General features: G+C 58.0%; 7 protein-coding genes across 7 annotated transcripts; 4 read left to right on the top strand and 3 right to left on the bottom strand.

Moving 5' to 3' along the window:
- Window positions 1–384: 384 nt before the first annotated feature.
- CMQ_917 (DNA-directed RNA polymerase 3 subunit) lies at window positions 385–1,306 on the top strand (the record flags this gene model as incomplete). The annotated part of the gene is made up of 2 exons (XM_014317996.1): window positions 385–501; window positions 569–1,306. The coding sequence occupies 2 exons, from the start codon at window positions 385–387 to the stop codon at window positions 1,304–1,306; spliced, it is 855 nt and encodes a 284-aa protein (XP_014173471.1).
- Window positions 1,307–1,534: 228 nt separating this feature from the next.
- Window positions 1,535–3,059, bottom strand: CMQ_1567 (nucleoporin nup49; the record flags this gene model as incomplete). The annotated part of the gene is made up of 3 exons (XM_014318646.1): window positions 1,535–2,409; window positions 2,521–2,909; window positions 2,995–3,059. The coding sequence occupies 3 exons, from the start codon at window positions 3,057–3,059 to the stop codon at window positions 1,535–1,537; spliced, it is 1,329 nt and encodes a 442-aa protein (XP_014174121.1).
- A 507-nt stretch (window positions 3,060–3,566) lies between these two features.
- CMQ_464 (cleavage and polyadenylylation specificity factor subunit) lies at window positions 3,567–4,920 on the top strand (the record flags this gene model as incomplete). Its single annotated transcript, XM_014317543.1, has 3 exons — window positions 3,567–3,764; window positions 3,828–3,880; window positions 3,954–4,920. The coding sequence occupies 3 exons, from the start codon at window positions 3,567–3,569 to the stop codon at window positions 4,918–4,920; spliced, it is 1,218 nt and encodes a 405-aa protein (XP_014173018.1).
- Window positions 4,921–5,161: 241 nt separating this feature from the next.
- Window positions 5,162–7,570, bottom strand: CMQ_723 (uncharacterized protein; the record flags this gene model as incomplete). The annotated part of the gene is made up of 3 exons (XM_014317802.1): window positions 5,162–5,541; window positions 5,650–6,517; window positions 6,644–7,570. The coding sequence occupies 3 exons, from the start codon at window positions 7,568–7,570 to the stop codon at window positions 5,162–5,164; spliced, it is 2,175 nt and encodes a 724-aa protein (XP_014173277.1).
- Window positions 7,571–9,080: 1,510 nt separating this feature from the next.
- On the top strand, window positions 9,081–9,970 carry CMQ_852 (uncharacterized protein; the record flags this gene model as incomplete). Its single annotated transcript, XM_014317931.1, has 2 exons — window positions 9,081–9,114; window positions 9,690–9,970. The coding sequence occupies 2 exons, from the start codon at window positions 9,081–9,083 to the stop codon at window positions 9,968–9,970; spliced, it is 315 nt and encodes a 104-aa protein (XP_014173406.1).
- Window positions 9,971–12,184: 2,214 nt separating this feature from the next.
- Window positions 12,185–13,069, top strand: CMQ_1272 (v-snare protein; the record flags this gene model as incomplete). The annotated part of the gene is made up of 2 exons (XM_014318351.1): window positions 12,185–12,187; window positions 12,275–13,069. 2 exons carry the CDS (start codon window positions 12,185–12,187, stop codon window positions 13,067–13,069), a joined length of 798 nt encoding a protein of 265 aa, XP_014173826.1.
- Window positions 13,070–13,279: 210 nt separating this feature from the next.
- CMQ_1506 (thiamine pyrophosphokinase) lies at window positions 13,280–14,198 on the bottom strand (the record flags this gene model as incomplete). Its single annotated transcript, XM_014318585.1, has 3 exons — window positions 13,280–13,855; window positions 13,921–13,994; window positions 14,054–14,198. 3 exons carry the CDS (start codon window positions 14,196–14,198, stop codon window positions 13,280–13,282), a joined length of 795 nt encoding a protein of 264 aa, XP_014174060.1.
- Between the last annotated feature and the right edge of the window lie 286 nt (window positions 14,199–14,484).

Here is a 14,484-nt window from a genome sequence, read left to right as displayed (position 1 = left end):
GCAAGCATCCCCAGAGAAGCCTCACGGCCAGAGGTGTAGCAAAAGGATGACGAGAAAAGACCGTCTGGCGTCGTCACTGCTTCTCTGCCTATACAGACGTCGTTGTTGCCTCTTTCGTAGCACACTTTGTATCTTACTTCGCACAGGCAAGCGGGGTGGGTGGCGCCTGCGGCTCAGGGAAAACACGCTAACGTGCCTGGGGAAAGAGGCAGGTGCAGCCCACTAACAGCCAGTGGGTGGATGCCTTTGTCGCGGCAGAAAAAAAAACATTGCAAAAAGCGTATGCTTGTTCAGGAACAAGCACGATTCAGCCAGTCGACAGAAGCAGCATCTTGGCATCCAAGCTCGCAACCCAATCCTGGTGCTCTCCGCTCTCTGCCAAATATGTCCAGAGGCGGCCGTGGTGGTGGTCGTGGCGGCAGACGTGGCGGCGGCCTGGGTCTGCCCTGGGGCGACGACCCGAGCATGAAGGCTGACAGCAAGCCGGTCGAGCTGTTTCCGGTGGGTTTTGGTCTTTTTGTTCTCTCTTCTCTGTCCTTTCTCTCTGCGCCTCTCACTGACCTGTCAGCCCTTTTCTGTTCCGACGGCGGCCCCCTTGGCCCCCCAGGAGCGCCAGGTGGTCGACCGCTTCCTCCTCATGCGCGAGCAGATCCACTCGAGCCCGCTCTATACGCAGACACGCATCCGGAAGGACGGCGACGGCGACGGCGATGGTTCCGGCAAGGCCTACGGCCAGGACCAGATCAACCGCCAGTACGGCATCCGCACCAAGGCCACCCTAGACCCTTTCACGGCCGTGCCGCTGTACTCGCACCGCTTCGAGAAGCAGGACCGCGTGCTGCCCGATCTGACCGGTCGGCCCTTTAGCAAGGAGCTCTTCCCGCCCGAGCTGTGGCCCACGCTCGACGGCATCGATGACGGTCGTCGTCTCGTGCGCGGCAGCCACACGCGGCGGTCCCTTGGCGGTGCACAGGCCGGTCGCCGCACTCTCGCCCTATCCGAGGTCACGACCCTGCGCACGGCCGAGGAGATCTTCCAGCGACGGAGCGCCGCCGGTGGTGATGACGACACGCGCAAGGCGCTCGAGCAGCTGGAAAAGTTCAAGAACGTCGGGCTCGACAACGAGGACAATGTCGAGTTCGAGCTGGTCGAGGACGAGGGCGACTACGATGAGGTCGAGGACGAGGCCTATGACGACGACGAGGAGGGCGACTACAACGCCGAAGCTGCCTTTGACAACGGCGACGACGACGACTACGGCGACGACTTTGGCGACGGCGGCGGTGGCGACGACGGCGTGTATTAGTGGTCGAACACCACCTTCTCCTGGAGTCTCGGCGTTTACTAGAGCAAGACGGAGGAAGCGTCTCCTTGTCCTTGCATTTTTATTAATACAACCAACTGTGTGTTGGCCGGAGCCGACGCATCAATAAAGCAGCGAAATTGCGCCAACTCCGACGGATGATCCTGTCTGCCGTCTATGTCTCCATGCCGCAACTTGTCTCTCTCTCCTCCTTCGCTCGTCCCCTATCCCTCAATGCCCAAGATACCGTCCCAGCTGCAGTGCCGTCACGTCCTCGCGCGCTGCTCCCACCACGCTCGCCGCCGTCAGGATGCTGTCCTCGAACTCGCGCAGCACGCCGGCCAGCTCGGCCACCTTCTCCTCGGCCGAGCTGCCGCTGCCGTTGTTGTTGTTGCTGCTGCTGCCTCCACCGTCCTGCGCCACCCGCTGCAGCTGCTCCAACAGGCCCGACTGCACCCCGTACATGTGCACCTCAATCTCGCCCAGGTTCTTCTCCAGCCGTCGGAGCTGTCCGCCGATCTCGTCGCCCGTCTGCGAGAAGTAGTTGATCAGGTCCGTCCCGCCCGACGATCCTTCACCGTCGATGCCGCCAAAGTCGTCGCCCGCTTTGTTGTGGTCGTCCGCATCGCCGCCACGGCCACCAACACCACCGCCAGCGCTGCCACGCCGAGTCCGCGTCCGGCTCCGGCTGCCATCCCGGTTTCTGCGGTTGGCCGCTCCACCACCGCCTCCTCCGCCGCCCGGTGCCGTCGACCACAGGCCCGACGTGTGAAACTGAGCCGGCAGCTTCTGGTTGTCCAGCGCCTTGAAGCTCAGCTGTGCATGCTCGGCATCCTGCTTCACCGTCTCACGCAGCACCTGGATCGCCTGCAGGTCGCTGCCCAGCGCACTCGACACCCCGTCGTACTTGCGCCCGACAAACCGCACGTCGTCCGGGATCGCCGCCAGGCTTTCGCCGTGTGCCGGCAGAAACGCCGCCACCTGGTTCTTCTGCTCCACATATGACTGGATCAGGCTGTCAAACGCCATAATGTCCTTCTGCAGGCTCTCGTGCAGGTCGTTGAAGCGCGTCGTGCCCTTGAGGTTGCTCACATCGATCCGCACCCCTGGCACGGTCTGCTGCTGTTGTTGTTGTTGTTGTTGTTGTTGCTGCAGCTGTGGTTGTGCCGGAGGCTGCATCATCCCCAGTTTGCTGCCGCCAAAGAGGCCGCCTCCACCGGCTGCCGTCGTGGCTGGTGCAGCTGTCCCGAAGAGACCGCCTCCGCTGGCCGGCGTTGTTGCCGGTGCCGCTGTCCCAAAGAGCCCTCCTGCAGGAGCTGCCGTCGTCGTCGACGCCCCAAACAGACCGCCACCGCCTGCTGCTGCTGTTGCTGCTGGCTGCGCCATGGCTGTACCGCCTCCGAAGAGCCCTCCTCCGGTCGCCGGTTTTGCTGCCGCCTGCCCAAAGAGTCCGCCGCTCGCGCTCGTGGTGCCGGTTCCGGCCGCCGCTTCGAACATGGATGGTGTGGCCGCTGCTGTCGTCGTTGCTGCTGCTGTTCCGGCTTGTGTGGTCGTGCTGCCAAAGAGTCCACCGGCTTGAGGCTGGCTGGTCGTGGTGCTGCCGCCGCTGGTCAAGGTGACAAAAAAAATTAGCAATCTTTGCTGGATGCAGGGCTCATGCTCCCGCTAGACAACGCAGACACGCTACGTACAAGAGGTTGGCAGAGCCTGTGTTGATGCTCAGACCGCCAGGCCCACTCGCCGATCGAGCCAACATTGCAAAGGGGAAAAAAAAGAAAGCAGAAAAGCGGCAGGCGTCTCTGCTGACTGGCTGTGTGCGTCGGTCTTTGGATGGCAGGGGAGCCAATTGCGTAAGAGGGGCAAGCGGAATGCTGGGCGACCGCCGTTGTCTCTCTTCGTTGTTGTCGTTTCCTTGTTTTGCTGGGGAAGCAAAACTCTGGCGCCTGTCAATTCTGCCACGACGCTGGGAGCTAGCCGACGCGCTGGAATGGACTCTTCCTCACCGCCTTCTAATCCAGGGTAGCACGGCACAGTCACGTGGTGCCGGCCCAACGTTGTCAAATCCTAGGCGGTGGCATAGCTTATTTGCGCTAAGCAACAGTTACGGGACTTGACACTAAATTCTGCCGCATCCTGACAAAACAAGAAACTCCATAATAAGATACAACAGACGGCGACGAGCTTGCTTTCCTCGAGCCCGTCTTGAACCGCTTTCGGCGTCTTATCTGTGCATCTTCCACCGCTACACACACAGTCAGCCAGAATGGACATTGACGAGGACGACGATTTCTACGCGCCAGAAGAGGCAGACATTGACACAGCAGCTCCGGCGCAATCGGCACCACCAGCCGCACCTCCGTCGACCTCCACTGCAGCAGTAGACCAGAGCGGCAGGGATGATTTGGAAGAGGGCGAGGAAGAGGACGAAGTCGGGGCTGTGGAGGACGAAGAGGAGGACTCGGTGAGCAGCGGCCACTGTTGAGACAGTTGCAGAAGGACACATCCTCTGACCAGATCGATGCAGGATATCGACATCATAATAGAGCGGAAAGACGGCTCCAAGGCCGCACCTCCTTCGTGCGTCACACTTCCTGTTCATAACGGTATACATTCAGGCAGACAGACTGACAGTGCCTTGCAGACAAGCCAGATACAGCGACATTCGCAATATACGTGACGGCAGCGGCAAGGCGACCGTGGGAGCGAAGAAGGACGACAGCACAGCCACAAGCGGTGGCGGCAGTGGTGGCGGCAACAGCGGGACAGCCACTGGCTCCAGTGCGACCGCTGGTGCCCGGGGTAACGAGTACCCTGCAGTGCCGACATCACTGATCGACGTGAACGCAGTGCCAGTGCACAAGGGCACGGGCAAGCGGATCACGCAGGTCAACATTGACGAGGACCTGCCGGAGAACGACAAGCCATGGCGCAAGCCGGGAACGGATCTGAGCGACTACTTCAACTACGGCTTCGACGAGTTCACCTGGGCCCTGTACGCCCAGAAGCAGGAGGCCCTGCGCGGCGAGTACAGCCAGGACGCCGTGGCCGAGAAGAACAAGAAGATGATGGAGGACATCAACAGCATGTTCATGATGGGCGGCATGCCGGGCGGTGGCATGCCGGGAGCCGGAATGCCAGGAGGAATGCCTGGTGGCATGTCAAGCATGGGCATGCCAGGTGGTGGGCCAGGGGGGCCTGGAGGGCCAGGAGGTCCAGGCGGGAGCGGCGTGCCGTCCGGGGGAGCAGTGTCTGGTGGTGCAGGCGCAGGCGGAGGACCGGGTGGTCCAGGGGTGGGGGCCATGGGTGGTGGTGTCGCTGCTGGAGGGCCTGCAGTGCCCGGTCTCGACGGCATGCCGCCGGAGATGCAGCAGATGATGCAGCAGATGCTCGCGTCCGGCATCGATCCCAGCCAGATGGATCCGGCCACCATGGCCAACATGATGGCGGCTGCTGGCGGCGGCGGTGGTGCTGGTGGTGGCGGTGGCGGCTACGGCAACCAGGGCTTCGGTGCTGGCCAGGGTCAAGGCTACGGCGGATACGATCCCAACATGGGTGCCGGGAATGGCGGCCGTGGCGGTGGCTTCGGACGGGGGCGCGGTGGCCGGCGAAACTGGTGAGCGATGGAGAGACAGAGGCTGCGTTTTCTGAACGGAATTTGGGTTTCCGGGTGCATATCATGTATAGTAGTGTGCACATTGCAAAAGTCCAATATGAGGCTGTTGATGCTCTGGTCGCTGCTTAGTCAGCATTAACAAGGCTTCCTATACAAACAGATGCAGCCTACCCAAGCGGGCTCTAATGGTATGCAATAGCGGTGAATACGATGTCATCTATCAATAGGGACAGCCACCTGACCTGTCAGTTCGCCTTGTACTCTCCGTCTTCGGCATCAGTTGGTGAGCTCCAGCGAAGGAAGTGGCCGATATCTTCGAGCGCCCCGGTTGCGTCGCTATAGTCGGCAATTGCGGCCAGCTCTGTGTCTGTGAGGCCGAGGTAGCCGGGGTCCAGCTCGAGCTCGAAGCTTGTGTCAGCCGCCACAGTCGCTGCCAGAGCCGGCCCCAACGGCTGTTGCGGCATCAGCTCGAGGTCGACGCCGTAGCCGAGAGTCTGCAGCTGGTGGAGGTCATGCCACGGCTCGGTCTCGGCATCGACAGCTGTGTCTGTGACATGGACGAGATTTTGCTGTTGCTGCTTCTGGTGCGGATCCTCACCTTGCGATGCCAGTCCGTCTTCGCCGGCTGATACTGGCAGTTGGGCTTCCTAAGCCGCCGCCGAGACATGTCGGGAAGATGGAGGGCCGTGTGCGAGGGTCGAGTGTGACGAAGAGGATGAGGCCGAAGAGGGACGAGCTGGTGGTGCCGTAGTCGAGGTGTTTGTGTCTGTGCCAAAGATGTATGGCTGGTCCAACAGCTGGGCGACGTGGCCGCCAAAGAAGCCGGGCGCGTCCACACAGGCGGTCTGCAGCCAGAGCGGGAAGCCAGCATCGGCCGGCAGGGGATGTTGCACGTGCGTCTGCCGGCCGACAGGCTCCTCGACCTTGAGGATGTCTGCCAGGTGATTGTCTGGGGTCGTCTGGGCTGCTGCTGCCAGGTTGCCGACGAGAGGCTTTGTCTCGCTGTCTGCGAGCCAGGCCGCCTGGAGCTGCGTGCTGTTGGCGGCCGGCGGTGCAGCCAGCAGTCTTTCTGTTCTGCCGGCCAAGCTGTCGATTCCGTCGGCACTCTCTGTCCGTCCTCGTCCCGTCTCCTCCTCTGCCCCCTCGCCGCTCTCGGCAATGCTCGCCAGGAAGCGGACGCGCTTGGCCTCGCGGCGGCTCGGATCAGCCAGGCGGCGGGTCTGCTCGATCAGGCCGCTGCAGTCGTGGGCGGCGGCGGCGACGACGTTGCCGTCACGGTCCTGCAGGTCGCCGGTCTGACGGTTCACCTGGACCTGCTGGGTCTCGATGGCGTGGCGGCCAACAAAAACCTGGGCGTTGCGCTCCGCGTTCTGCGACCGGTTGTTCTCCTTGCGCTTGTACTCACGGCGCGGGTGCGCCGCCAGCCGGGCCATCTTGTCCGACTCGAGCAGGCTGCAGACGGCAGCCTTGGACTGACGGAGCGTCTCGACGACGGCGTCAAAGCGCTGCCCGAACGAGACAAAGGAGCCCTCCCAGCACCAGTCATTCCGGCTCCACGGCTGGAAGGGCAGCCGACCACGGTGGATGTCGCGGACGGTAAACTGTTGCGTCAGCATGGATGAAGGAGGGGGGGTAAGAGCTGGGGGAAAGGAAAAGACAAAAAAAAGAAAGAAAAGAAAGAAAGAAAAAAAAGAAAAAAAAGAAAAAAGAAAGAAAAAAATACTCACTAACAGATCCCAGCACAACATCTCCACCTCGATCCGGCTCAGTCCCTTGACCTTCCGCACGCTGACCGACTCCTTGATCTGCGGTCTCCCAAGCTGCTGGCCCGCAACCTGATCGTCGTCCTCCTCCTCGTTCTGGTCATTGCCGTTTTCGTTCCTGTCCACACTCTCGCCGTTGCTGTTCCCCCCTCCCTCGCCCTCGCCGCCTTGCTTCCGCTTTTTCAGTGAGATCGGTCGCTTCTTCTCCAGGATGTTATCCATGCTCTTGATGGCATCGTACAGCTGGCCGACCAGCTTCCGCTGCTCCTCGATCGCCTGCGGAAACTGCGGCGACGCCTCGTGCCGGTCGCCCGTGACCTCCTTAAAGTTGAGACTGGCATACTCGGCCCGGAGCTCGCGCGCCTCGTACTGATTTCCGATCAGCGGCCCTGACCCGCTATAGTACGACGTTCCCTTGTCGGCCAGCCGCCGCTCCCACGTGTCGGACCGGCCGTCGCGCATCGTCGCTCCGCCCAGCGGCCGGTCGCTCATTCGTGCTCCCGTCGCTGCCGTCGATACCCGGTGGCTGGTCGCCTGGCCCGGCGGCAGGCTGAGGAAGAGCGGCTTCAGCGTCTCCACGGCCGCAAAGGCATCTCGCAGAACTGTCCCACCCTCCAGGCCCTGCACAAACTGCGTCACGCTCGACGTGATGTTCGTCTGGCCTGTCAGCTGCCCAAACGTCTCGGCCGACGGGACTCCTCGGCCGCGTATAGCGCTGTCTACAGCATATTCTGCCTCGTGTTCGTGGTCAGCATGTGTGCCACAGGCCGGCGATGCCACAAGGCCGGGATGCCTACCAAGACAGAAAAAATACACGCGTCTTCTCGTGTCGTCCAGCGAGCAGAGAAGATCGATGGGCGTCTGTGGAGGGACACTCGTGCGTGCTTCCATGTCTGTGTCAGTGAATGAGAGACGGGCTGTGTGACTTGGAACGGTTGAAGGAAGGGAAATAAGTCGGAGGGAAAGATGAGTGAAACTGACAGATTATGTGGTATTTATATTCCCTCTAGGCCGGCTGCAGACCGGAAAAGGTCATTCTCGAGTCTTTAGTGAACTCGGCATGCAGGAACAGGAACTGGCGCAGCAGGTTATCGCCTCAGTGGAGACTACGGAACCGTAGGCCAGATGGGCCGTTCCAGCTTCTTTTATTGGATCCGGTGAGACACACAAGTCGTCAAAGAGAGCAGCCTTCTTCTTTGACGGCTGGGTTGTGCTCGATGCCGGATGCAGTTCCCTAGGGGCCATCCCGAGTTGTGGACAAAGGGTCGTCAAGCCGCAGAGCCAAGGTTGTGAAGGCAGTCAGAAATCTGAACAAGACTTTTTGTCCGATTTGTCAAAATCCGTCGCGCATCTTTCACTATCCAAACTATCTTATGGACGTTTCAGGCCCCTCTGAAGACGTGTTGTGTCTGAGGACTCAACAGCTTATTCACTTTGACGAAGCCGTAGCATTGAAGTCACGTGAATGGTCCTATAAGCCAGCCTGGTAGAAGCTGTATAGTCTGATTATGTCTGATCCTTCGCTTAGAGCTCAACTAAAGGTTTTGGGTTCCATTCGGCAATGGGTATCAATTGTCATGTGTCTATTTCTAGTTGTTTAAAAGTAAAGCAAACGGACTACGTCTCAATCATTGCTCTGCCGTGGTTGATGCAAAATTCTCCTCACTATCGTATGGGTAGAGCTAATGCCAGAGACAATGAGACAGTACGCGTAGTTGTACGTCGGTGACCAGTTGACCTGCCACAGGATACAGACATCCCAGTCGCGGCCGAAGCATATTGTGAGGCTGTTAGTCAGTGGTCTTGCAGGCGAACCATCTAATAAGAGCATACACAGGACGACAAAGACAGTGTACTTGCGCCAGTCGAGCTTACATGTACGCTTACCTAAGTCCAGTTGATGATGCCGCTCAATATACTGCAGCTGTTGCGATAGCAGAGCCAGTAGAACAGGCACCGGCCGCATTTCCTGAGCTCCGGGTAGCCGATCATGATGGCGCTCTCGGCTACCCAGAAGAGGTCGGTCATAATTCCGCAAGCGTCCGAGCCAAGATACATGAACCACTCGGTCTGGTACCGGCTGTTTTGTTGAGCGCGGCAGAGTAGAGCATCTATCCAGTGCCGCCAAGTATCAGCGTGTTCTTGAAGCCGATGCAGAACCAGCTGTACTTCTCCCCAGGGATGGCCCAAAACAAAAACAAAAAAACAATCATTGAGAGTAGTCCACTCATAGCAGGGTTCTGATTTGACTCCCGCCGGTTTCTGCCATTGCTGAGCGCCGATATGCGACGAGTTCTCGTAAGTGAGCCGCTGGTTCGATATAAGCTTCCGCGCTAGTCCATTTTCGGCCTGTTTCTGCCTGTCACCACTGCACATCAACGTATCACAGCATGGCGACTTCATGATCCCGGGTCTTCGGGACCCGGCGCCGGACTGTGCGTGCTGCATACTCAGTATCAAGTTTGGGAAGCTTGGCCGTATCCGCAGTCATGGCTTCGCCCATCTCGTTTGCCGACTTCTCGTTTGCCGGCCAGCTGAACACCTAGTAAATCTCAGCTTTGACTGGGACGGCGTTTCCACCGGTTGACCTTTTCGGCCCTGGTCACGCCAGAGTCGGGTGGTGAGACGCCCGTCAACTCCAGCATCGGCCTGGCCGCTTTTCACGACAAGCTGCTGCGCAACGGCGTCCGCTATGCGTACCGCTACGGCACCACCGTCGTGGTCTCCAACGCGGGCACAAGCGTCTACGGCGCCTATAATCAGGCCGTTCTGCCGACTTACGACGCTGCCACTGCCCTCCAGAAGATCGAGGCCGAGGTGCGACGCCACAGTGACGAGTTTGTTTGGAACGACGACGTCAGCCCGACCGTCACCCACACAGTTCCTCGTATGTTTATTTTCTGCTGTTCTGTTGATATTGTTTCCCATTTTTGCCCTTTCGTCTTTCGTCTTTCTTCTTGTTTCCACGTTGTAATCTCCCTCATCTCCCTCTCCCTCTCCACACCATCAGTCATCCGAAAACACACTCCCACCAGCCTCGCTTTCTGGTTTGGCAACCTCATCAGCGCCTGGGCTCGCAGCGTCTACCACAGTGCAACCGAAGCTCCCTTCCGCAGCGACGACGGCTCCTACCACCCGTCGCCCATCTACGGTGACGGCGAGCAGATCGAAGCTAAGTACCTCAACCTCGCTATCGCTAACGCCGAGTCCACCCAGGTTCTGGTCCGCTGGCGGCAGGGCGACTTCATCCTGCTCGACAAATACAATTTTATGCACTCGCGATCACCGTAGAAGGGCCAGTGCCAGGCGCTTGCGCTCTATGGGACCAGGGTAGCCTTGTCGACGACTATAAATAAGACAAGGAGATTCTCGAAAGCTGGCCCCAGGCTCATTGCTACGTGGCAGAGACCCAAGTTTTCCTGCTTTTGAGAGCATGTGAGACAAAACGTTGTTTTATAATGAATATATATGTGTGTATCACTGAGGCCAAGTATATCCTTCTCATCACCTCGATGTCGTAGTCATTCAAAAGGCCAACCTCTGTATCGAAAAGCGCTCCGTGCTGATTGGGTCCTGCACCAATGGCGGTCGGATGTACTCCGATACCCACCGACCTAGTTTATGCTTGCCTTGGGCTGCTTCCGAGCTTTTTGATTTGCTGTGTGCGGAACACCGGTCAGACACAGTGCTACTGCAGTTCTGCCGGCCGCTCGACCGTGTTGGTGGCGCGCTCCAGCCGCTGGTGCCACTGCGCATCGACGGCGACGAACGCGGCGAGGACTGGCCGCTGATGGTGGCTGCAGCAGTAGCATCGCTCTGTCTGCGGCCAGGATAACCGTGGCGCCACTCGTACGCCTGACTTTGCCGATAAGTAATCGGCATCGGCAAGCTGCCAAAGTCAGAGGCTGCGTGTGTGGGCACATATGCGCTCTTCTTTGGATGCACCACAACATCCGTCGTCTCCTCTGCAGCTGTCCGACTGCTTCGAAAACACAGTCCGAATCGCCGTGTCTTTTTCTTAGTGTGTGTGCTGGAGGAATTCCCAATGGTCAGTCTGACCACATGCGACCCGAGGAACGGCTTCTCTGAAAGACCACCGACATAAGGTGTGCCTTCTCTGTCGTTACAAAGCTGAACGGCACCATCCTTGTTGGGCTTCTGCGCCAGGAAGTGGAAGACGAACTTTTCCATTTTTGAATATAAAATATGGGCAGATATGAAGAGGTAACCGTTGAAGTGATGGTTTTGACGGACGTGTAAAGGGAAGTAGTCTCAGTGATCCGTTTGAGGTCACGGTGCTGGTATTATTAAGGATGAGATAATTCAAGAGAGGTGCGTATTAGTAGCAGTACAGTAAAGTTAGGAAGAAAGGCAAGACTTATAACACTGGGTAGAGAAGAATGAACAGAAAGAATGAAAAAAGAGCAGCCCCTCGATAGCAGCTTATCATACCAGGGAGTGGTCGCTCTGCTCTATCCTACAGTCGCCCTATAGACTGCTTTCTAGCACCAACAAACATGACATACCAACGTGGCTGTCATCCTCTGAATAAGACGGTCCGAATTGTCTTCTTTCACAGATCGGTCTAGCTAGATCGCGGTCTGCTCGCCAATCTGTCACTTCCTCCGTTAGCGCCCTGACTATAGTAGAAATGAGCACAAGGCAGACGCAAGGAGAGAAAGAGGAGAAACTAGTATGGTGCCTAGACATAGTCATTGTCAACCTTTTTGCCGACCAACTGACATCTGCTGCCATTTATTGACTTATGTGCCAGAAATCAAAACGGCTCCTAGAATGTCGCCACCTCACTATCTTCTAAACCTCGCATGATCGTCATTGTTTGTAACGAAAACCGGCTCACACTCCTCCTCACCATTAGCCGATGCAGATTCCCGGCGTCGGCCGCTCCAGCATTCAAAAGGCCTCATCCTCTCTGCTGGCCAAGTTGCCTCTTTTCCCCCGCACATCCTCTATCCCGCACAACCGCTATAACATAGCCAGCCGCTGCAACAGAGACAACACCTGTACACAGACAAAGAAAAAGAGCGAACCATGCTAGCTGAGGCGAGGGAGAATGCCACGAATAGTAGACAAAGACGTGGACTAGGCGATCCTATCTCGTTCGGGCGATCCGGCTCACGGACCATGTCTAAACCTGGGAAGCCTGACCAGCATGATTTACGGAGTATTCTTATTCTGGTTTGGCGGCAAGAACACGAGACGTCAAGACAAAGAGGCGAAGAGAAGAAGATAAGTAGCAAATTGGCGTAATCTCATGTAAAACATCACGTGATCGAGGGCCAACGCGAGTGGCCGAGCACGGAAGGCGGTGAGAGCTGTCGGGTGGGTGGGTTTATGCCAGATGCCAAGTCAGCAAGGCCACTATCCAACCATTGCCTAGCCTTGACAGCCTGCGAGCAAACAAGCCACATTGACGGCTGCAGCAGTGACCGCGTCTCTGGAGATGTTTTTTCGGGTCAAAAGGGGCTCTCTAGTTATTGCATAATGGTATGTTCTCCGCCAGTAGGCCTCGTACCTTGCGCGCGCTCAGCAGTGGCTGCAGATGTCCTCCTAACCGCCTTCTAAACGCGACAGAACACTGCATTTAACGGCGCGCTCAAGCAGAGCACAGCCATCCGGAAGGACCTGTCCTCGCTGTCAGCAGTGCTGTCCAACCCGTCCGCAGACGATGGAGCTCTGGTCCGCATGCCAGCAGCCTTCGGCCAGCTCTCTGCCAGCCTGACGACGTTCTCGCGAACCGTCGACGAATACAACAGCCTAGCGAAGCAGGAGCTAAATCCGGCAAAACAGGAAAAGGCCTTTGACCGCATCCGGAACTTTCGCACCGAGCTGGGCGAGTACCGCACACAGCTGGAGAGCCTCAAATCATCACGAGACGATGCCGTACAAGCACAGAGCCGCGCCGAGCTGCTAGGGCGCCGGCCGTACGTCACAGCAACGCCCGAGAATCCATACGCGTCCGCGGCAACAGCAGCAGCAGCATCAGCAGGCGGGGGCGGGCCAGCGTCGTCGAGCATAGCAGGGGCCGCGGGGCTCTTTGGACACGCGCGGACGATGAGCGCGAGCGAGCGGGCAGAAATCACGCGCGAAACACATGCGCTGCGGGAGCAGAATTTCTTTTCGAATACCAACACGGCACTGGACGAATACATTGCCCGGGGACAGGCTGTGCTCGGAGACCTGGGCAGTCAGCGGGACATGCTGAAGAACACGCAGAAGCGCATGTACACAGTGGCGAACACGCTGGGCATCAGCGGCGACACGATCCGCATGATCGAGCGGCGGGCGCGGGAGGACAAATGGATTTTCTGGACCGGTGTCGTCATCTTTGTGCTCTTCTGCTGGTTGTGCCTCCATTATTTGAGGTGACGACCGGCGGAGTGAAAAGGGAACGCGAGAAGAGGAACGATACGAGCTTGTGTCCAAGCTGCCAGAGGCATGGCGGCTCTCATATATCAACAGCGCGGCGTTACTGGTCATGCAGGTGCTTCAAGAGTGTTTAAATTGACGTGTTCGAAAAGTCACCATTTTGCGTGGGCCCGCAACTCCATTCGCCTCAGCGCCGTAGTGTCGGAATCATCACGTGTCTTTCAATGCAACGGTAAAGACCACCGGCCGGTTTGTCTCGACCTCGACCGTACGCGTATCCGGCAGGATGTGGTTGCTCGTCGACACAAGGCCGCCAAACTGGGTGTTCCAATCCGTCACATCCCACTCGAGTCCCTTTGTGGATATGATGCTGGGCCCTTGCATCGGAAGGATGCCCACGTACTTGGCAAAGACGTCAGCCGTGGCAGGCCCAGACTCTTCCCGGACATGGATGCAGTGCCGGCCAGTTGGCAGCAAAAATGTGATGCTCTCGCTCGAAAGGAGGTACATCCGGCGGTCGATGCCGTCCTTGCCGCTGCTGCCATCGTCCTGGAAGAGGAAGAGATGGTGCAGCTGGCTCACGCCTTGGTCAACCCGTCCGCCCAGGCCGCCAATGGCGATTATGTGCATTTGTGGGTGCTGCGCCCAGATGTACTTGACAGCCTTGCCGAAATCAGTCGAGTACTGGTCCGGATCATGCACAACAGCACTGCCGAGAGACGTAAAGTATGCGCGTGTTTCATCCCTTAACGAGTCGAGGTCCCCGATAATGACATTGAGGTTTTCCTGTGCACTGTGTGAGCTGCTGTGTTGCCATCCGGACTTCCCTCATCGGCCGCCGGTATACCAACAAATGATTCGCCTGCCGCCTCGCGAGAATCGTGCAGCCGGTTTGCACCTCCATCCGCGGCCACGCGATACGATGCTACGTAGAGTCAGAAACAGGAGCGTGCTCGCATACTTGTGGTGGATGGGGCAACGTACCCCGCGCCCAGACATGCTTAATTGAACGCAGGTTCCGTAGAGGTTGGTTGAGGACGATCACTGCGTAAGGCTCAGATAGTGGACCGTCCCGGAAAAGACTTGCCGGGCGCCACTCAAAGACGGCATCTTCAGTGTGGGAGGCCATGATCCCGCGATCAATGCAGGAAACGTGGTTTAGTGAGGGAAGTTGGGGGGTTGAGCACGTTAATCAAGGATTTTGTACTTTGTATTCCTTGTGCTTTGTACTTTCGAACCCTTCCTTCAAACTTGATCTTTCATACACAAACGAGAAGCCTTAGTACAATAGCAGTTATTACGTGTACGAGATCGACTTGCTGCCTTCCCGAAAAGGAAAACATGCACATTGGGCTGTTTTAACGGCGAGGTGGTGACACCGTACGGAGCACTGTTCTGCTATTCAGCCGGCACTT

Source organism: Grosmannia clavigera (assembly GCF_000143105.1).
Source record: "Grosmannia clavigera kw1407 unplaced genomic scaffold GCSC_140, whole genome shotgun sequence".
In the NCBI taxonomy this organism is placed as follows: Eukaryota; Fungi; Ascomycota; class Sordariomycetes; order Ophiostomatales; family Ophiostomataceae; genus Leptographium; species Leptographium clavigerum.
Note: the sequence above shows the minus strand (reverse complement) of the source record. Positions and strands in the feature narration are given on the sequence as shown.